Source organism: Dreissena polymorpha, chromosome 15 (genome assembly GCF_020536995.1).
Source record: "Dreissena polymorpha isolate Duluth1 chromosome 15, UMN_Dpol_1.0, whole genome shotgun sequence".
Lineage (NCBI taxonomy): Eukaryota > Metazoa > Mollusca > Bivalvia > Myida > Dreissenidae > Dreissena > Dreissena polymorpha.
The window spans coordinates 19,893,101-19,917,348 of record NC_068369.1 but is presented as its reverse complement, the minus strand read 5'-3'; the positions used below and the strand labels follow the sequence as shown (position 1 = coordinate 19,917,348).

The following is a 24,248-nucleotide window of genomic DNA, read 5'->3' as shown; positions in this document are numbered from 1 at the left end:
TTTAGTATATAAATTTAAGGAAAATGACCCCCCCCCCTCCTCTGGCGGTCATGTTACTAGATGGATCAAACCATTTTTGAACTCAACCGTCGTATCCAGGAAAAAAATGTTCTGACCAAATGTCATGAAGATTGGGCAAAAAATGTGTCTTCTAGACTGTTCACATGTTTTCTTACATACATATAGACAAAATTGCCCCGCCCCCTGGCGGCCATGTTTTTTCACCGATCTTGACCATTTTCGAACTCGTCCGAGATATCTATAAAATTGATGTTTAGACAAAACTTCATGATGTTAAGGACAAAAATGTGACTTCTAGAGTGCTCACAAGCTTTTTTTACTATATAAATATAAGGAGAAAAAGACCCCCCCCCCCCTGACGGCCATGTTTGTTTACCGATCCAAACCATTTTCGAACTCACCGACGTATCCAGGACACAAATGTTCTGACCAAATTTCACGACGAGTGGACCAAAAATATGACTTCTAGAGTGTTCACATGTTTTCACTATATACATATAGAGAAAACTGCCCCGCCCCCTGGCGGCCATGTTTTTCCACCGATCTGGACCATTTACGAACTCGTCCGAGATATCAATGAAGCCAATGTTTTGACCAGGTTTAATGATGATTTGGCAAAAATTGTGACTTCTAGAGTGTTCACAAGGTTTCTCTAAGCCATATAAGGAATACTGCCCCGCCCCTTGGCGGCCATGTTTTTTTCAATGGACCAGAACCATTTTTGAACTCAACCAACATATTATTAAAACGAACATTTTGGCAAAGTTACATGAAGATTGGGCATCAAATGTGACTTCTACAGTGTTCACAAGGTTTTTCTTTTGTTTGCCCTAGTGACCTAGTTTTTGACTCAGTATAACCCAGTTTGGAACTTGGTCGAGGCATCATTAAGACAAATGTTCTGACCAAGTTTCATGAAGATCGGAAATAAATGTGGCCTCTAGAGTGTTCACAAGGCAAAATGTTGACGACGGACGCACAACGCACGACGCACGACGCACTACGCACGACGGACGACAGACAAATAGCGATCACAAAAGCTCGCCATGAGCACGTTGTGCTCAGGTGAGCTAAAAAACATCTTGTCCTTCGACACTCGGATATTTTGGGTGTGTGCTTGTTCTCATTTCCTAGCGTATGTTCTGCTATGGTATGTTAACTAGCATTTATATTTAAAGTTTGTGTTTAAATTTTCTCCCGAATTAATAGCCATGTTTGGATGATATGTTCATGAATGATGATATGCGCTTATTCTGCAAATGACAGTAAAAACGATCCACTGTTTTCTTACACGAGAATACAACTAACATAACTTAAGTTATGAAAAATCGTTGTGATGCCAGGGTTCCTTCCAAACGCTCGACGTACTTCTAAAAAAATTACCGCATTTATTTACACCTTTGGATTTGTGTACAAACTTGTTCGAATTTCGCTTCATTACACAGTGTTCATGTCACCAAAGACTTAAGATAAATATATACAAGACACGTGCGTATACATGTCCGTTTAATCTCATCTAACGGTATGTTACAAAGAATTATGATACAAATGCAAAGCCTCTGTGACCATATGGTTTGCTCACTTTTTTCCCATGGGATATTCTTTATGCCTCATTGACAGGCAGTATACCACAATGACAATTCTTAATGCAACGTCATAAAATTGAGTACTTTCTTACAAAAGCATCGTAGAACGTAAAGGAGTCGTTCATGATAAGCCATCGAATTCAAAGGAAAAGTGATTATCACGAAAAAAACAAGGCTGTCGACTCTTTAAAGGAATCTCAGTAAATCTTGCCATTAAGTTGATATGTTAACGATGCAACCGTATAACAGAGTGGATATGCAGCGATGGCAACATCTGCTTCTACGGAAAATACACAACGTTGTAGAAAAGCCCTCTGTACGTCATCTTGGAAAAAGTTAAAACTCAGGTAACAAGTTAATGTACCGCGCTGAGCCTCTGTCTAATTCCATAATACAACACGAAACCGACCGCTCAAGGTCGTAAGCTTATAGCTTAGTCCCCGGGAAAATACTGGTGTCATTCCTTTCCTTGTAAATTTGAAATGTTAAATACAAATCAGGACTAAAGCTGGTTTGTAAGTTGTTGGAAAAACTGTTAATATAAATTCTGAACGTAGCTTAAAATTGCTACGCTTTACCAAATACCGTAAAAATCGATGGTTGAATGTGAACTGTTTTAACTTCTCAACATTTCATTATCAGATACAACACTTTCACACTAACCTACTGTAAACAAAGCGGGACGTAAGCTGCACAAGTAGGAGAAAAAAGTATTTAAGAAACATCAAAAAATCAGCTTAATCACTGAACACTAAACAAAGAATATTTAAAATTAAATATATTATACAAACTATATAAATTGAACAATTGACAGGTAGCCTGTTTGCTCGTTAAAGACGAGTCAAATATTAAATTGGTAGGATATACATACGTTATTTTATATAAACAACACTGACGCAGTGTGCTAAAATAAATTAAATAATACATATTCGCGCTTGAATGATGTAAAAATTATTAATTTAGGACTTATACAAGTTATTGAGTCAATGCTGTGGTGATGTGCGTTTCAATTAATTGTGTCGGCAAACCTCTAAAAATTTGATCGTTTATACAATATTGAGCCCTGTTGCAAAGCTTTATGGTGTAAACCAAATTCGGCCATCAACACCATAATGCGTTATCGGAGGAACGCACATTGATGCCACTAAATCTTTTGAATTTAACAGCGTGCAACAACGACGAAGATGGCGACGACAACGATGACGATGGAGATATAAAATATCTATATACGTAGATGGTTGACACCAAAGTACAGTACACAATGAAAATAAACTGCATTAACTGCAGCGCTTTAATGAAGAGAAAAGATCTAATTCAGAAATAATATATTAAATGCACGTGTATGCAATGTAGAGTTGATCTACTGGAAATACCCCGAAGTAATTGCAAGCGGTCTTTATATGACATAGAAAACAACAACCACTAAGAAGCAACTTTTACATTGTCATCAATATTATTGTAAAGCCTCGACACAAACCCCCATATATCACATGGCTGTATACGGTATTAGAAAGAATAACACCAAAGCCCGGTATAATCATACATCCCATGTTACTTCGGGTCAGTGATCCACGAAGAATGTTCCTAACTCCTCAGGAAAACCCCTTCATAATTCAACATCGTCTAATCTTCAAGAATTCCAGAGGAGGGTTTCTTGAATCCTCGTGGATCCCACCAGGTTCTTATTTGTCACAATCAAGCTCGCTCTCTGCTGTAAATTGACTGCTAGATCAGGCTAATGGGTATTTGATGTTCTTTCGGGGATGAAATGCTCCAAACGTTCTCAAAGGATGTGTCATGCGAAAAGTGGGGGCCTTTGATATGAAATATTTAATAAATGGGCACTAGAAAGGATTAAACGTATTTCACAAACGCCGTTTGAAGTGTTACAACAACAATTTAATGGGAGTACTCAAAGATTTTTTTGGACGTAAGTCTATTCTTCGCGCCTTCAAAAGTTACAATAATTGATCACCGTTGATAAAGTCAATGAAACTTTACTTCGAGTTCCAGAACCGGAACTCGCACAATTTTTAATTATTACATAATGCTATCGCACTGCACGTTTTGCGATATTGTTTCACGGTTTGGCATTGAAGCGTCTTTTATTCCCACAATACTCTGTATGATTTTATTCTGGCAAAATATTTTTTATAACCACTAAACCGAAATAGAAAACGTTTATAAGAAATAAAAATGAAATGAAATACTTTTAGATACATGCCCTTAACCCTTTACCAATTTTATACGTATTTAACCCTTTACCACTTAGATATGTATTTAACCCTGTACCATTTAGATACGTATTTAACCCATCACCACTTAGATATTCATTTAACCCTTCACCACTTAGATACGTACTTAACCTTTAACCCGTCACCACTTAGATACGCATTTTACCCTTCACCAATTAGATACGTATTTAACCCTTTACCACTTAGATACGTCTTTAACCCTTTACCACTTAGATACATATCAAACCTTTGCCACTTAGATACGTGTTTAACCCTTTACCACTTTGATACGTATTTAACATACTGCGTCGCTGTCGTTCTCAAACCTCGTAGCTACAAAATGCCAAGTTTTCAGGAGAGAGAAAAAACCGTCTCATTTTTTTATAACGATGTTTTAGAAATTGAAATTCTGTAAAAAAAACAAAACAAATGAAGCTGCAAAATACGGTATAAGCCGTAGACGCGTAAGTCATACTGATAAGTCATACTGATGTTCAGAAATGGTAGCTACGATATTTTGTCACCACAGTTGTGTCATGTGTATAAGCACGGAGCGTCCGTGGTATGAGGTACGACAATTCGTCCTGATAGGAAACCTCGTAGCTGCAAATATAAAAACGTTTTTGTCAAACTTGTCCAAACGAAATGACGTACCTATAGGTGAAATGACGTCGCTACGACTTTTCGCCGGAAAAAAAGCCAACAATCAAGCTACAACATTTCGTCACGTGCATTTTTCAAGGGCTCTGATTGGCGTAGAGCTACGAGATATAGCACAAAACACGCGCCAGACTTCATATATTCGGAAAAGACGAAAAAACATTTTTGAAAATTTTGGAGCTACGAGGTTTAAGAACGACAGCGACGATATTAGGTAGGTTCCGTATCCACCGTAACATGTGAACTCTCGCGTACATAGATTAGTATGAGTAAATCATAATTCTAATTTCATTGTTTTAATATTTTAAATAATAATGAGCACACGATTGTAGAGCTCATAGTTTCGTTGATGCTGCCATTGCTATAAAATATATCGAAATCACATATATTAAAGGGGCCTTTTCACGTTTTGGTAAATTGACAAAATAAAATGAATATGTTTCAGATTCGCAAATTTTCGTTGCAGTTATGATATTTGTGAGAAAACAGTAATACTGAACATATGCCATGCTCTAAAATATCCACCATGTGCATCTTTTGACGATTTACAAACCTTGAAATTATTCAGCGAATAATTTGGAGAGTTCTGTTGTTGTCGTTGTTATATTTTGTGATACTACTATTACTTGTATAAAGTATAAAATGCATCACTCATTGTGTGAGCACGGGTGGTCGAGTGGTGTAAGCGATAGACATTTACTCCAGGGGTCAGTGGGTCAGTGGTTCGAGCCCAGTTGAGGGTTACTTTTTTTCTTTCTTGAATTGTATTCTTGTTGTTTACTGGAGCTCTTTAGACCCAGTGTTAACATTTATCAATATTAAGCTTTTAATGACAAACTTCAATACAGGCCAACATCTGTGAAAAAGGTCTCTTTAAGTCACTTTGCGACTATTTTCGTCCACATGCTTTTTTATCATGGTCAAGACAATTTTTTCAAAAACTTTTCGAAAAAATAAACCTAGGTAAGGTCAAACAAGAACAATTTGTTGTCGACCTCAGGCAATATAATAAAAAAAAATCATTTAAGCATATTGTTTAAAGCAGCTTCAAACTATTTTATGGAAAAAAATACCGAAAAAAGAGCAGAATATGGGTTTTAAATTTTGGTCTGATGATGGCAGTTAATATAATAAGAATGATGATAAGTACGCATAAGTATAAGGGCGATTACGGTGTAAAGAGATAGTGATGATGATCGTGCTACGCATTCTGTTGATTATGACTGACGCAGGTGTAAGGCTCAATTGTGGTGATAGAGATATTTAAAACGGTCGAATGGTAATGATGGTATTTAAGTTTTAGGCGAGAAAGAGAATGACATAAAAGAGAACGCCGCATTTTTTGGTGTAGTTAGCCATGTCGTAAAATTGACAACCGAAAAGGCAGGTAAACTTGTCAAAATGATCAGCAAGCTTAAACCCGATGCTTAGAGGGACGATTTCAATACAATAAAACTGTAATAAATGTCACCAGGGCTAAGGATACAACAATATAAAATAAACACATGACGACGGGAGATGGGGATTACAATTTTAAGGATGAAATAACTACTGAAGTCTAACCCAGACTTTGAACAAACGTTTTGTTCTTCGGAAATTACTTTCGAATTATCTGCGCTTAGTTGCACGTCCCCAAATGGTTTCAACCGCAGCAAGATGTCATCGTAATTACACGACAGTTCAGTTACCACATGTTGTCACTCGCATTGTGTAAATAATCTGCTTTGCAAAGCAAGCGTTGATTTACAGTTGTTGCGATTTCATTCTTATCTTACGAAAGCGTGGATTGAGAGGTTTACGGGCCTGTGAAAGAGGTTTACGGGCCTGTGAAAGAGGGTGACGTTTTTCGTAACCTAAACGTCGTTGTTGTGACATTTGACCTTCTGGACAAGAAAATCAAGCTCATTTAAATAAGATTATTGCCTATTACAACTTGATAGAGCTCCAACATGTGTAATTAGCATACTCTACCGTCATCTTGCTTATCTGGCTTTACGACTGCAAACACTTAGGTTTAACGTAAGCATACTTCCATTATATCTGATACAACATAAAATTAAATGTTATTTGATAAAAATAAATTCTTAAACAGTTTTATTATTATATGTTTTACATTTCATACAACATGCTAAATCGATGAATGCCATTGACTGAAGAGAACACAACAGTTGTTTTAATATTCAAAGGCACGTCACCACCAAATAGGTGAAAATACAATTGGAACAGTCCCTCTTTTGATACTCTAAACGTTGTTTGTGTTATTTACCGGTATATCGTACTGAGGATCAATAAGCGTTAACGTTCGCCTGTTGTGTTGAACTTTGTTTAAAAGAAGTAAGATCGACGGAAATATGAACATAATATTTCTGAATGAAATAGTTGATATGTATTTTGTATGCTTATGCTTTATCTTAATATCAATTGATAATTACATGCAAAGTTGAAATGCTTTAAAATAAATAAATACTCCATGTTTCACAATTCTACCAATACACAAGCAATAAACTCAAAGCAATCCGCATTTTGAAAATACAACTGTGCATATTTCGAAGGAACGGTCTGCCACGGTTTAAAACGCGAAATCGTGCCAGACACTGGCTAACACCGAAATAGATATATCGGGAAGATAAGTTTCATAATAGTCGACGAGGTATTTTTGTCGACCCGGTCTCCGATCAGATAACTTGCTTACGCTATACCCAGTTTGGATTTCAATCACGCCATTTCTACGAGTATGGACATAGTTATTGTAAACTGGGGGTATCAATATCGCCTTTCACAACGACGATCTCACACATTAATTCTGCAGACTTGTTCTTAAAGAAGCAAGTCAAGTATAGCAAATGATGTCAAAAAGTTCTATCCTTCACAAACTGATACAAAATCTCTCTTGTTTCAACATCTACATTGAATGTTACATCCAATCCGTTGACCCGTTTAATTTAATCTTAAAAAAACTGTCTTCATCATCTCCCGCTGTAAATGTGACATTTATTCAGACATGAATAACTAGTGGTATATATTACTCGTATTCGACGATAAAGTATCCTGATATATTGAGTGTTTGTCTTGAATCAATATTTGCTGTATCTTCTATGTTATAATGTTGCATGTTCCATCACTTGTAAGGTGACCTCAATATAGCGGTTTCAGCAAGATGACCTCAATATAGAGGTTTCAGCAAGATGACTTCAATATAGAGGTTTAAGCAAGATGACTTCAATATAGAGGTTTCAGCAAGATGACTTCAATATAGAGGTTTCCATCGGCCTTTTCTACGTCTCCGTTCTGTTCGGCCTGACTAAAGAACCCTTCTCTGCCCGTTCCATGTTGGTTTGCTATTCTGTGTTGTGTTGCCTTTAACCCTTTCCACGTTTAAAATTGTTCTCATGTTTTGTTTATAATTCTGTGACTTCTTACACGGTTATATCGATAACATCATCGTTTTATTCTTCCGCGCCTCTGTTACATAGACTTTGGCTTACGCTGGGTGCACATAAACAAAAGAGTTTCGTAATCGGATTAATGGTCGCAAACGATAGTGTCACGATCCACAGATATTCTTAGGCGTACATGTTTTTGTTATGTGGGGGAACTTCGGTCCCTATGCTAACTATGCAGGTTTATCTGTATACTAGTATTGATAATTGCTTAATACGAAAGTAGTGTGATTTACCCGTTGTGACGTTTGTAAAATACTCTATATCGCTGCGTTTGTTAATACTATTCATACATATTTAAAACCATTTAATTTTAAAATTCGCGCGGTCCGAATAGGAGTTTTCCAGTTCTCAAAAAGGGAGCTGTTCACAGACTTTGGCATGTATTGAAGATTGTCAGTAAATGCTTTATATTGATAAATGTAAACATCGGATCTAAAAATCATTATTAAAAACAAGAATACAATTAAAGAAAAAAAAGCAACCCTCAACTGGGCTCGAACCAATGACCCCTGGAGTAAAAGTATATCGCTTAGACCACTCGGTCATCCGTGCTAATACTATGATTGTTGTATTGTGTACTGTATATAAGAAATCCTCGTAGTGTCACAAAATATAACGACAACAACATAACTCTTCAAATTATCAAATCGTTTCGCGTTGCAACGCTTTATACTTTTCACGTTTTTAAATCGTCAACAGACGCATATAATACTTATTTTAGAGCGTGATAAATGATCAGTATTACTGTTTCCTCACACATACCATAACTACAACGAAATGTTGCGAATCTGAAACAAGTTCTATTCAATTTTGTCAATGTGCCAAAACGTGAAAACGTCCCTTAAAAGGGGCCTTTTCACAGATTTTGGCATGTTTTTAAGTTTGTCATTAAATGCCTTATTTTAATAAATGTAAACACTGGACCTAAATAGCTCCAGTAAAAAATACAATACAAAAAAGATAAGCTTCAGCAGGACTCGAACCACTGATCCCTGGAGTCCTGGAGTAAAAAGCCCCCGCATTTGACCACTCGACCACCCTTCCTTATACAATTGAAGTTGTATTTTATACTTTATATAAGCGATCCTAGTAGTTTCACAAAATGTAACGACAACATCATAACTCTTCAAATTATTCAATCGTTTCGCGTTGCAACGCTTCATAATTTTCACGTTTTTAAATTGTCAAAAGACGCATAAAATACATATTTTAGAACGTGGTAAATGATCAGTTTTACTGTTTCCTCACACATACCATAACTACAACGAAACGTTGCGAATATGAAAGAATTTCGTTTTATTTTTTTCAATTTACCAAAACATGAAAACGTCCCTTTAAAGTAATCTTAAGTTGCGTGGCCTCATATGCGGACAACTCCTCATCAGAGTATACTGATACATAGGGATTTCTGGGGGCAATACGGGTCTACGGAATTCCATAAACGACAGCTTACTGTATACAGCCAACTGCCAACTGCTTAATGTCAACTGTCTACTGCTAACTGCAAACTGCTTACTGCCAACCGTCTACCGTCAATTATACTACTATATTTATATAGTCAACTATCTACTGCCAACTGTCTACTGACAACTGTCTACTGACAACTGCTAACGGTCAACTGTCTACTGCTGACTGCCAAATGCTTACTGTCAAGTGCTGACTGCAACCTGTCTACTGTCAATTAAACTACTGTAATTATATAGTCTACTGTCTACTGCCAACTGTCTACTGCTTACTGTAACTTTTGAAAAAAATACAATTGATATTACAAAAAATAATGGTAAAAAATTACACCTTTGAGGAGTAAAAGACGGTTCTGGCTAGAGAGCATGGTATATCGTACAGGTACAGTACACGTATATAGCAAAGCGGGATGTCATGTCCCTATTTCTATTAAATGTTTGTCTTGAACAGTCCTATTTTATATAGCTTCTATGTTTTCTGTGCGATGCTTTTGACGCTTGTTTGTGCGTTTTTGTCTGTGTCTACCCGTCTGAAGGCCACTTAGGGGGGTTGTCCGTTTTTGTCCGTCCGTTGAATTGCTGGCATAAAACAAAACCGGATATATCCTATGTGAAAAGCATAAATAACATCTAGAACCCCACTGCCTCTCATGTCATTTAATAGATCTATGCCAATTACCATAGCATTGTACTTAACCTGTACGATATACCATGCTTTCTAGCCAGAACCGTCTTTATCTCCTCAACGGTGTAATTTTTGGCAGTTTGCAGTCATAAGTAGACAGTTGACAGTAGACAGGTGACAGTTGGCAGAAGACAGTTGACTTTTTAACTATACTATAGTAGTATAATTGACAGTAGGCAGTAAGCAGTTGGCAGTAAGCAGTAGACAGTTAACAGTTAGCAGTTGGCAGTTGGCGGTAGACAGTTAACAGTTAGCAGTTGGCAGTTGGCGGTAGACAGTTAACAGTTAGCAGTTGGCAGTAAGCAGTAGACAGTTAACAGTTAGCAGTTGGCAGTTGACGGTAGACAGTTAACAGTTAGCAGTTGGCAGTAGACAGGTGACAGTTGGCAGAAGACAGTAGACTATATAACTATACTATAGTAGTATAATTGACAGTAGGCAGTAACAAGTTGGCAGTAAGCAGTAGACAGTTAACAGTTAACAGTTAGCAGTTGGCGGTAGACAGTTAACAGTTAGCAGTTGGCAGTAAGCAGTAGACAGTTAACAGTTAGCAGTTGGCAGTAAGCAGTAGACAGTTAACAGTTAGCAGTTGGCAGTAAGCAGTAGACAGTTAACAGTTAGCAGTTGGCAGTTGGCGGTAGACAGTTAACAGTTAGCAGTTGGCAGTAGACAGGTGACAGATGGCAGAAGACAGTAGACTATATAACTATACTATAGTAGTATAATTGACAGTAGGCAGTAAGCAGTTGGCAGTAAGCAGTAGACAGTTAACAGTTAACAGTTAGCAGTTGGCGGTAGACAGTTAACAGTTAGCAGTTGGCAGTAAGCAGTAGACAGTTAACAGTTAGCAGTTGGCAGTAAGCAGTAGACAGTAGACAGTTAACAGTTAGCAGTTGGCAGTTGGCGGTAGACAGTTAACAGTTAGCAGTTGGCAGTAAGCAGTAGACAGTTAACAGTTAGCAGTTGGCGGTAGACAGTTAACAGTTAGCAGTTGGCAGTAAGCAGTAGACAGTTAGCAGTTGGCAGTTGGCGGTAGACAGTAGACAGTTAACAGTTAGCAGTTGGCAGTTGGCGGTAGACAGTAGGCGGTCGTTTACGGAATTCCGTACGGATCGGATTTGTGGTATATAGGGACAATTTTAGCCCGACCGAGCGCATATTATGTGGGATTTTTAGCTAACGTTTTAAAAGGCTCAAATGTTCTGAATTTTATTGTTTCTATATCGGTTATATAAACATACATTTATTTGTAAGACGATATGGCATTCGACTTAAAAAAACGCTTTAAGTTTGATGCATACAGATGTTTAAGGTTTATGTTAAACCTATGTAAGAATCATCGCAGATGGCAATTATGACACTCTGAACTGAGAAAAACAGTTAATTAAATTAGGTATTTCAAGCTCGGTGCCATTCAAAACCACAAAGAAAACATACGTGATACGTAAAATTGTATGGTTGAAATATTATTAATGTTATCTTTCGAGTAAACTTCTAAAATTCTCTGTGATTCTGTCCACTTATACGTATTTTCATACATTGAATGAATAATTGGTCATTTAACCGAAATAAAAGACTAGGGCGTGATAACATGCTTCGCATTTGGACATGAGCACCACCGAACGCCTGGTCTGGTTACATTTGGCCAACAATCCAGAGGATTGCTTTAAATTCTTAATTCTGAAATTAAAGCTATGATGGCCCTGACCTGGTGACCTAGTTTTAGACAAATGTTACCCAGCTTCGAAACTTTACCCAGATTCGAACGGACATGATGTCGCTGTTTTGCCAAATAATCCGACCGAACCTAATTTGCTGTGCCGATATAAACTGTGTGTGGGTATTGCAGTTTTTAATAATGTTGACTTCATTCGATAACATTTGCTGGATTAAATATTGAGATTGTGATCACGAAAGCTACTTTCGATAATAAAAAAAGTGCGTAATAGAGTATGTTTTTTTTAACAAAAAATAATAACTAAAGAGATAATTGTTAATGATGACTCTCTGCACGTCATTGCATATTCTTATTAAAGTGGCGGAAAAAACGTTTTTCGTAAAATTGATATCGAAAAACAGTTTTAAAAACCTATCTATTAAAGTTTTTAGACAAATAATTTGTATGAAATGTGAAAATATTAAGATTTAATTATAAGTGTATACTGTATGCAATTATATAATAAGGGAACTTTGTATTGAATGAGTATTTAAATTGCACATGAATATAATTCAGAATACAAAATTCAAAGAAGGAGAATTTTGTTGCATGTTTTATCTAAACACAAACGTCTAGCGTAAATTAGCCGGGTTTTTGTGTGTGTGCTAATTAATAATTTAACACAACTTCTTATGGTCACAATTAAGAGGAAAGTTATTAAAACATAGTTTAAGGTTGACAAATTGCTAACAGCATTTACAATTCGGTTAAATGTCCATTCGATTTCAAACAAATAATGATAGCTTGCGCGTTATCAATCAATTCAACATCGTGGGTTATACAAATAATTATAGTGTAAATGCATATCATTCAGAAATCTCAAAACACATCAAGAAACCTCGAGTAGATGTTGGAGCTATGCATGCAGTGTTATAAATGGACACTTAATACTGGGATTTTTGGTCAAGAGAAAATGACAAGTGACATACCATTTTTTAAGTCTAGCCGTGCGTATTAAGTCAGTTATCAATTCTTAAAATGGTTACACATACGAGGAGGACAATTTGATATGTTTTCTTCTGACAACCATTTTGTTGACCAATCAGAGTATAACTTTCATGTTTTTGAAAGTAAAAATTAAAGGGAAGTAATAGCTCATTGGCTCCGGGTATCAGCTGATATTTTTACGTTAATTATGTACATGTACTACTTAGTATGTTGTTTGTACTCATCACTTGGGATTCTATTATTGTCTTTAGTTTTACGTAGTTACGTTTCATTTATAATTGACACGTTTATTTTTGCACATTCTTGTACATTTATATAGCAAACTTTGAGATCATATGTTTTACGTCAAGTATCATGGTTATGCATTAGGATGGAAGGACATTTGTATCATTATAACACGCATCATTGTCCCCAGTGTATTCTGAATATTTAAACATATATTTTAGCGCACTAAGATAAAATATTCGATATCCTGTTTTGAGAAATACACTTTATGAACCATAATGACTCATATTGTAAACATTAACATTAATATAAGAAGATCCAAATAATGCAAACAACACCAATTAGTAAATGTCCCAGTGCGCAAAATATGTCAACTCTGAGGTTATGGAATGCATGATAGATATATCAAATGTACGATGACGCTGAACACATTCGTGACCCGTTTTCTTGAGAATCCGAGAGATTCCGACCGCCAGCGGGCAGGTTTCGCGTGCAGTGTGGTGGTGTTTTGATGAATCGCGCGCAGACGAACTGTCACCGCACCATTTCTCACGTGATATATCATACGGTAGACGGTGATGTCGCGCTTGTCGAAGATCATGACGTGCGTCGTTCAAACGCTCCGTTTGTGTATTGTGTTCTACTAGCGTTGCAGACGAAACGTCGAACTGTTGTTGATATCTTAATACCTTGTCATACGTTTGTCATTCCATAAACGTTTCGACAACAAAGGGGCTCGTGTCAGGGATGTCGAAGGGGTCTTGACTTATTTGATTTATGTGACCACTTAAGAAAACAAATTGCTCAATAACTTGCAACCGTAATGCAATTTGACAGAATTATCGTGTTTTTCTACAAACATCGATATTGATACCGCGGCGGATTTTACGTTTAAGTTCTCCGCTACTACTACTACTACTACTACTACTACTAATAATAATAATAATAATAATAATAATAATAATAATAATAATAATAATAATAATAATAATAATAATAATAATCATCATCATCATCATCATCATAATAATAATTTTAATAATCATCATAATAATAATAATTATTATAATAATAATAATAATTCAAATAGTACAAAGCAAACTTTTACATAATTTCGTCGACACAAAATGAGCCAGTAAATATTGAAACACCTAACGCTTTTAAGGCTAGTTTTTCATATTGCAACAACATCAATAACACTGAAACCCTTCACTGACATATTTGATGTTAACCGGGGGAATTCACGCGACAAATTCATCTTAATGGTGATCGGGATGAGATTTTCGAGTCTCATTTTCATATTTGAAATTAATAATAAATATCACAAGATCTGTGTATGAACATTGACAGTCATGCCGGGATTTTAAAGGGGCCTTTTCACGTTTTGGTAAATTGACAAAATTTAAAAAAAATGTTTCAGATTCGCAAGGTTTCGTTGTAGTTATGATATTTGTGAGGAAACAGGAATATTGAACATTAACCATGCTCTAAAATATCCATTGTATACATCTTATGACGATTTAAAAACATTTAAATTATAAAGCGTTGCAACGCGAAACGATTGAATAATTTGGAGAGTTATGTTGTTGTCGTTATATTTTGTGAAACTACGAAGATTGCCTAATTCAAGTATGAACTTCATCGCTCGGTGTATGAGCACGGATGGTCGAGTGGTCTAAGCGATAGACTTAGACTCCGTGGCTTTAGGAGTCAGTGGTTCGAGCCCAGTTCAGGGTTACTTTTTATTCTTTCTTTAATTTCATGTTTGTATGTTTACTGGAGCTTTTTATACCAAATGTTTACATTCATCAATATAAAGCATTTAATGGCAAACTTCAATACATGCCAAAAGCTGTGGTAAGGCCCCTTTAATACGGATGAATCACTCTTGTCAGAAAAATCATTTTGAACCACTGAGACAAGCGTGTGTTTTATAAATTATGTACAAACTCAATGCACTCTTACTTTTAGAAATCGCTGTTAAACCCATTTATGCCTAGTGGACTCTCCCATACTTCTAAATTGGATCAATTTATTTCCAAAATTAGGGATGTCTAGTATATTTATTTCTATATTTAGAATATTTCTTACAGAAATTCCTGTAAGCAAACAGCGCAGACCTTGATGAGACGCCGCATCTTGCGGCGTCTCATCTGGGTCTACGCTGTTTGCCAAGGCCTTATTTTCTAGACGCTATGCATAAATGGGTTAAAGTTTTTTATTGTATTGTTATTTATTATATTTTACATTATAAGTAATATGAAAAATGACTTCAACTGCGTTGCTTTAGTTTATAATAATGTATGTGTACGTATGTAAATGACTATAAGCTCAAGTCTAAATAAATGATTATGTTCTGTTCTGAGAATTGTGAGTCGTACTTAAGTTGAATATATTTGCTCGATACCTGCGTGGTTTACATGTACTTTAAAAAGTTCATAATTCATTATGTATGTGTACTTGAACAAATATTATATATAATATTAATCAGATGAATATTAGAACAAAAACCATTAAGATTTAAACACCTTCTACATTCTAATATCATACGTAAAACATTAATTTTGAAATTATGAAGAAAAAAAAAAGAGAAAAATAAATTCACGTTTTCATTTTGTCCACACGCAATGCATATTTAATCTTCAAAGCTTTTACATATATAGTTGGTTTTCATTATTTTTAAGCCAAAAAGTAATTTGTTTCCACTTGCATGGCCAAAATAGTAGGTTTTATATCAGTTAAACATTTGTGCCACTAGCTCTTTCAACGATTACGCTTAATAAGAATATGCAATGACAGAACGAAATCTTAAAAATCCTCTACTGAGTAATATTTTTTATGTAATTTAAATTAAATTAAAGTTAACTTCGCGGATATGATTTTTTTACAAGGAGTACAGAGTGTTTATCTGAATTAATAGATCATATATTTGCAATAAAATTTATTGCCATAATACTCAGGGTTTCAGCTTTTTTTTTAATTAATATATTTATATAAATGTGAAATTTGGTTTTCATAAATAATGGGGTTGGGGGTTTGGGGAGCTTTAAGAAATCATATAAACAATACAACACATAAGTACTAACAGATATATGCCATATATCTGTTGCAATTTATCCCAAAAACATAGCAAATTTTCTGCATTCGAACATGCTTGTTTTAAATGTATTCATGTTAAATCAGTTTTAAGTGTTCAATGTAATGTACAAACAGAAACATTTAATATTATCTTTCAAACTAAAAATGGTATTTTTATATAAGTAAAATACTAAAATGTAGCAAAAACGTTTATGAAGGCTAAATTCTTAGGGAAGGCAAAACTAGATCTATATAACTTTACTTAACTGCTTGAAAACTACTAACACCAATGTCAGCCCTACATATAACGCATACTTTAATTGAAACTCGACAAGTTATCCGAAATACACAAGTTCAACATGTTTTCAAGGTTGTCCGATCACGCTGTTTGATTTATTATATTTGTTGAGTTAAGCAGAGGTAAGATCATTTTTTAAAGTAGCCCAGAATAAATAAACTCCTATCATATGTAAACCCAATTTGTCAATTTCTACATTTGTTGGATGTATAAAAAAAGTAATGGAATCATATATGAATTTTGCACTGGCATAAATTATGTGCGAAATATATTTGAAGAAATAAACAGACTAAAGAGAGCATGTACCTGTACAAATAAAATCCTAAAAAGAATCAAGTTTGTTATTGAAAACGACGGTATTAGAAATATAAACGAAAATAACATAGCGAAATATTACAAAAAGGAATGTCTGCGGTTTGTGTTTATCGGTATGTATGCATGGTTAAAAGTAAATAGAGTTAAAATCTAGGTCGTTATTGTTTAACTTATTGTTTAAGTAATCCACAAAAATGAGCATGCTTCAACAGGAAACGTATGCATTTTATTCGTTTTTATAACGACGATCCGCGCATTCTTTACCGCATTTGTCATAAAATAAAATATGAATTTCTTGCGATTCAGATCGCTTCACGTCGGGTGATTTAGCATACTATAATCATAAAATGATGGTAACGACGTTTGACACTAAAACGGCGACACTTCGTTTCACTGATAAAAAATGACTACAACTTTATTCTGAGTAACATCAGATTACCGGTAGTTTCAATTATCATTATAAGTTGATACTACATTAAGGTTTCGACATCTTTTAAAAAAATATATAGATCTCTATACCATAAGTTTTAAGAGTATGATCGCTGAATTAAACCTTTAGCGTCACCACGATAACATCGTTATTTATGTATAACTTATCAATGGTGCTATACCGAGTTGCACAAAAGAGAATCGACCGACACATGAAGTAATTGACAATTCTTACCTATATCTGGAACCGTCTGAGGCGCGTCGCAGTTCCGGCCACTCTTCTTCTCCTTCATCCAGTCATATCCGGTACCGCCGCCCTGCGGATCCGCTGGGTCGGGCGTTCCCGCTAGGGCGAGGTCACCGCGCGTCGGTGACGCCGGCAGCGCACCCGGAAACGCCTGACAGAATCCCGAGCCGTCGTGCTGCAGATTAATTGATGAGCTCACCATGGTTTGATTAATGTGAGGAACGTTTGTCATAAATTCCGCTATGCAAGGTTCGCTGTTGATAAAACCACTTTCTCGGTTGTCTCCCATTGCTTAGTCAATAATTTAGACTCCGAAGTTAAATGATTTCAATTGAGATATGTTTTATAACAGACAGAAATTCTACACCGTTGTCAATTAACGTGAGTCGTAATCGTATGATATCCGAGTTTCGCGAATGAAATTAATTTCCTGAATAAGAACGTCGTTTGCATCAAAATAGCCTTTGCACGATCTCCATTTTAACACGGTAGCGTTCTTCATAGCCCGTTTTAATTTATGCATTTTTCAATCGCCATTTCGTCGATATCATGACGGCAGTACATTACAAAACTACTCGACTGTTTTGCAATGCAATCGTGGCCATGTTACGGTAGACAGGTCACGTGATAAGCGGGAGAACCAATCGCTATCAACATGTGGTTTGGTTTGACAGGTTTCCGATAAAATAGGCAGTTACATATGGTGCGTTGTAATTTTACACCTTTTCCTCAAACGAGATTGGTTCAGTAATAGATATACCATTCAATCCTTTTTTCAGAGACTGAAAACAATGATTAAAATAAAAATATGTTTATTTAAAAAACAAAAACTATTTTGTTGTTGCTTAAACAACAAATCGGTATATCTTAAGAGATCACAACAGTGTATCAATCAGCAGTATTCCCCAGGTCGTTGCATTGTATGAGTAATTAATGGGAAACGATGAATGCTTCATAACTATTCAATCTAATTGTCCTGTCAGCTTCAACTCTTGATAGAAAAATTATCGCCGTGTCATACCCATTTACAAGTAGCAAATTTTATTGATGTGAAGTGTTAAATGTTAATATGGATTCTTAGCTAGAGGCAAAAGGTATATAATTATTATTATGAAAATATAAGAAATTAGTACTTTATTTTTCAGTTCAACATAACCGCAATGGTGATGCAGCAAATTATTAAATTCATATCTCTGTTTTAAAATCAAATTCATAATGCAATTTATTATATTTATATCTATAAATATTAATTTATTTGCATTAAAACCTGCGAATATTAAAAGTGTCGAAAAGACGTACAACTTAGATGTTGACGTTGTTGTTTTTTTACGAGAAGTTCTCGTGGAAGCTTAACGAACTTTTATTTTTAAAATCTTGTTAAATCCTTATATAGTGTACATGCATTTATCCAAGTAATTTGTATTTATCTTTAAACCATGTCGTTTATATTACAGTAGCGTTCCCTTTATTCATACGTTAATTTGGGCTCTTCACTGCCCATAGTCATTCTATACCCTCGGTCGAAATTAAATCACCCGACACGACCCCGAAACCCATTATTCAAATTCGTGTTCCGACATACATTGCCCGCGTTGGCGATACAGCTTTTGAAGGACGTAAATAATTGAGAAAATTTTACATCGGTATCATATACCTATGTTTAATTTAAAATTAACACAGGGATTTTATCCACGAAATTGCTTTTTTCTTTGTAACTTCAAAAAAGCGTGAAAGTTTCGAAAATTGCCTTGCAAGGACGAGTTTCGATTCAATCAGACACTTTGGACATAAAAGCCGTTATTTTGAAGTTACCTATTTTGTGTCGTTGTCAAAATGAACCATTTCGAGTGTGCATGTTTTGTTGTGAAATGGAAAATAGGAAAACAACTTTTTCCGTCGAGTGAATATGATGGACAAAATGAATTAGTGCACCAAAAAGCAATCTAATCTTCTTAATGCTTTCTGATTTAATTTGCCGTGACTGTAACACTATTTCGGGAAATCTGGTCGCCATTTACGTATTTCAGGATACATACCGCCGGTTCACAGCAGGAAATAAGCGGTGTGGTGTTTGTTGGTGTTTCGTGATAAATAGATACTCATTGGTGCGATTATCTAGCAACACTTGTTCCAGATTGTTGTCCCTGCGCGCATTGCAGGGGGGTTTGGGGCGAAAGGATTTTCGTGAACCTTATCGGGTCCTGTTTTCTTTTAAAAGGACCATACGCTTATTTCTAATATTTGTTGTAGATATGTTAATTAATTGTCATTACAGACCAAAGTACTGTCGGGGATTCACAACAATATGGTGTACTTTTGACATGTGTTTTACGGAGATTGGAACTGAACCAAACAATTGTAACCAATTGTGTTAATAAATGACTATTTTGGTGAACTGCAATCCGTGTCGTTATTATTCCAACAAATATTTATTTAGTCTTTCTTCTTTTTGGTTGTCGTTGCAATAATGCGGTTGACAAAATAATAAGTAATCTTAACTGTTTGCTGTCAAATTATTTTGTACTTTTGTAAACCATTAAAGGAGATTTATGTGCATTTTTTTCATTGTTTATTTGTTGTCAGTTTTACATATGAAATCATATATATGGGAGACTTTTTTGCACGAAAACAGTAACAACTTACTTCCGTTTCAACGGAAATAAACTACATGTATACGCACTTTATCTATTTTTTATTAAAAAAAATCACACTTAGAACCATGATAAATAAAATGAATAAGAAGTGAAATATTACGAAGAATCGTAAAAATTGCATTATTATGCATTTTTTGTATTGAATTTTAATTTAGTCCTTGAAATAAATTATATATGAATTTGTTCATATATTTTTAGAAATAAAAACACAATCTTTTCAACAGCTGGTGAAAATACAACCGCTGTTTTTCAATCAACATTCATTAACTATTATTATTATTATTATTATTATTATTATTATTATTATTATTATTATTATTATTATTATTATTATTATTATTATTATTATTACTATTATTATTATTATTATTATTATTATTATCAAGAAAGTCTACAATTACAATTAAATTCTATTTATCAATACTCCTGTAAATGGGGACTAAAAATAAATGTAAACAACCTAAAATTTGCATATTTGAAAAAAGGAAAAGTACATGTTTGTATAGTTGGACTATTAATCAACAGGCTCTTGAAATTGTTGATGAATTCTGCTACTTGGGCCTCAAACTTCACTACACTGGTAATATATCTAAAGCTATTAAGGCAAATAATGAACAAGCCATAAAAGCTTACAATCATTTATTGGCCATTTTTAGTAAAGTGAAGCTTAGAACTAAAACAAAATTCTCTCTATTTGACTCCCTAGTTGTTCCAATTATTCTATATAGATCTGAAATATGGGGAATTTACAACATTAAAGAAGAAGATAACTTAATTTTAAATTTTGTAAAACTATTCTTGGTGTACGCTCAGAGACTTCTAATGCTGCTGTTTTGGGTGAATTAGGCAGATTTCCTCTTTCTATAATTCTACAACGTGCACTCAGTTATTGGGTTAAAATTAAGCAAAACCCGAACTCTTTGATGCACACTGTTTATAACGAACAATGTAATATTTACAATCAGAATAAAAATAATAACACAAATATGTGGTGTGCATTTGTAAAACAACAATTAGATCAAATAGGGCATGGTATATTTTACAATAACTTAAATGACAACTGTAATTATTCTTATGAAATTAATCAAAGAATAAAAGATCAGTTTATACAAAATTGGCAAATTGGCAAACAAAACTGTTTATATCAGTTTATACCAAATTGGCACGATACAATTAATGACCAACCGAAATAAGAATACTACAAAATGTTTAAGACTGAATTCGCTTATGGAAAATATTTAGATTGCATTAATAATAGAAATAATAAACATCAACTATCCAGATTTAGACTAAGCGCTCATAAATTAGATATATGTACAGGAATATAAACTAAATGTTATACATTAACAACGAATACTTAAACACAGAAATGAGAAAACGCTGTCATATGGCTGAAAATGACAGGTAGTAGTTTGTTTACAGGGGCAAGATATGATAACATATCATTAAGTCCGTTTAGAAATTGCTGCTGGTGAATTATTTACAGTTCAACATGTTCAATTATAGGTTTCATTTTATGATAAAATTTGTTGTGTGTATGGTTCTGTTAGTGAGCAACAAATATCATTGTGGAAAAAGAAACGTCTTTTATCTGACATCAAATATTTTAGCGACATTTACATAGTGCGCACATAAACTAATTAACAATCATTTTTATTATTATGAAAGATGTTAAAGCATTTGAATGAACACACATACAGTTTTTTAGTATTGTTAAGTCTTTTAACCGGAAAACAAATGCATTTTATTTTATTGCTCATAAAATACTGATATTTTATTCAATTCAGAATTTGATTTAAATATTAGTGTACGAAAAAAAAACGACTATGACATTATCCCTGAAACAGCATAATATATAGAATTTTAGCAGACGATCAAAGCTTAATTTAAATAATTGAAACGTACATCGAGATAAAAACAGAGTAAAAACAACATAAATAAAACTTAAAAATAAAAGACAGATTATTTAAAGAAAATCTGGCGCATTACTTAAATTTTATTTTATTTCAAATAAAATAAAATAAATATTGCAAATGCAGCGAATACTAACAAATATAGAATTACAGTCACACATTAATTAAAAAAAACACATCAAAGAAAACATTATGAATAAAATAATCATGAAAAAAGTGATTTTGCAATTTCTCAAAATATCGGAATAAAATGTAAAAAAAAAATCAGACTGTCTTTCAAAAGGAATTAAAATAACAGGAAAGGAAAGGAAAATGAACCAATAACAGTTTACATGCGCTTAATAGCCATGGTAACACTCATATCCACTAACTATTCACAGCATCGAATATCTTCCAGGAACATAGACTTTAAAAATATAACACAATACACGTGACATTAAGTTATACACGTAAAAAAAGTATCATACCCGTTAGCAAACACATTTCATAAATAGACGAGGTAATTTTAAAACGATATAACATATTAAACACAATAATGAATTGTGTGTATTAATATATGAGTACACACAAAGTACATTTTACACCGTACAGAACGCAAAAATATGCTTATTTACAGTAACTGATGTTCGTTTGAGCTCTATGTTCCCTTATAAAAAATCCGAGTATTTTTATGGGGCCGTTCCAGCAACTTGCCTTTATAACGAACAAGGGAGACACTGAAAGGTAGAAAAAAAAGGAAGTTAACCACATTGTAATGAGTGTGCATCTCAATACTCTTTTAACAGTTATCCTTTGTATATTGCTATTAATTTTTAGTTCATAAGTATTGCTTAGTGTCACCAACGTCTGTTACTTACTCATTAAAAAGGCTAATCTATGTGCCTGTTTCAAAATTGCATTTAAGAATCTCCTAGGGTGTGGGAACAAATTTACGACCCCCTATTATAATGAAAACGCTGTTGTTTTGACTCGTGTTGAGGAACTTGTTATACAGGCAAATCCGCAGTACCGGGCGGACACCGCCCATTTTAAAACCTGTAAATATCCCACAAAGGGAAGATTCAAACCCGGAAACTTGGAGTAAACAAGCGCCCGTGCAAACCACTGCACGAGGTAGCTGGGCTGACTAATAAAAACTAAAATGTCTTTCTTAACTTTTAGGCACACCAAGTATTTAAATGCCTGTGAATCCAATAACCAAGAACTAATTGGACACAAAACACTCACTTCATACGTGCTTGCAAATATGCCTTGTGTTGCAAATAGCTGCAAAATTGGTAGTAGTAGTAGTAGTAGTAGTAGTAGTAGTAGTAGTAGTAGTAGTAGTAGTAGTAGTAGTAGTAGTAGTAGTAGTAGTAGTAGTAGTATTAGTAGTAGTAGTAGTAGTAGTAGTTTAGTAGTAGTATTAGTAGTGTAGTAGTAGTAGTAGTAGTAGTAGTAGTAGTAGTAGTAGTAGTAGTAGTAGTAGTAGTAGTGTAGTAGTAGTAGTAGTAGTCGTAGTAGTAGTAGTTCGTAGTAGTAGTACAGTAGTCGTCGTAGTGTATGTAGTGTAGTCGTAGTCGTAGTAGTGGTGTAGTAGTAGTGTGTAGTAGTGTAGTTGTAGTGTAGTCGTAGTCGTGGCAGTGTTGTGTGTAGTAGAAACAGTAGTAGTGTAGTGTAGTAGTGTAGTCTAGTAGTGTGTCGTAGTGTCGTAGTCGTGTAGTCGTAGTTCGTAGTAGTAGTAGTAGTAGTGTCGTGTCAGGTCGTGTGTCGTCGTGTAGTCGTAGTCGTAGTAGTCCGTCGTCGTCGTCCGTCGTCGTGTCTAGTCTCGTACTATAACAGCAGCAGCAGCAGCAGCTGCAGCAGCAGCAGCAGCAGCAGCAGCCGCAGCAGTAGTAGTAGTAGTCGTAGTAGTAGTCAGTCAGGTAGTAGTAGTAGTAGTAGTAGTAGTAGTAGTCGTAGTAGTAGTAGTAAGTAGTCGTAGTAGTAGAAGTAGTCGTAGTAGTAGTAGTAGTAGTAGTAGTAGTAGTAGTAGTAGTCGTAGTAGTAGTAGTAGTAGTCAGTTAGTAGTAGTAGTAGTAGTGTAATAGTAGTAGTAGTAGTAGCAGTAGGTTGAGGTTGTTATTGGTTTGTCGTTGGATGAAATATTACAATTGATGTACGCAAAGGACACACATAAAACACGGTGACGTATTACCGCTAAAGATAACGTGTGGAAAAGTACAAATAAACATCGTGTGCGCGGCATTATTGGATAAGTGCACTGGTCTGTATGATATAATAAAAGTAAACCGTATTTAGCTCATTTTTCTAGAAATGTTTCTTTGTAGCGGTTCTTTCAGAAACATGCCTA

The 24,248-nt window shown here is 34.7% G+C and overlaps 1 protein-coding gene across 1 annotated transcript in view; it reads right to left on the bottom strand.

Annotated features, from left to right (window-relative positions):
- Positions 1-17,778, bottom strand: part of LOC127860394 (uncharacterized) — a 28,822-nt gene extending 11,044 nt beyond the window's left edge. Inside the window, exon 1 of the mRNA XM_052398448.1 lies at positions 17,338-17,778. Coding sequence (XP_052254408.1) covers positions 17,338-17,638 — 301 coding nt within the window. The 5' untranslated portion in view covers positions 17,639-17,778. The remainder of the gene's footprint in view (positions 1-17,337) is intronic.
- Positions 17,779-24,248: the final 6,470 nt, after the last annotated feature.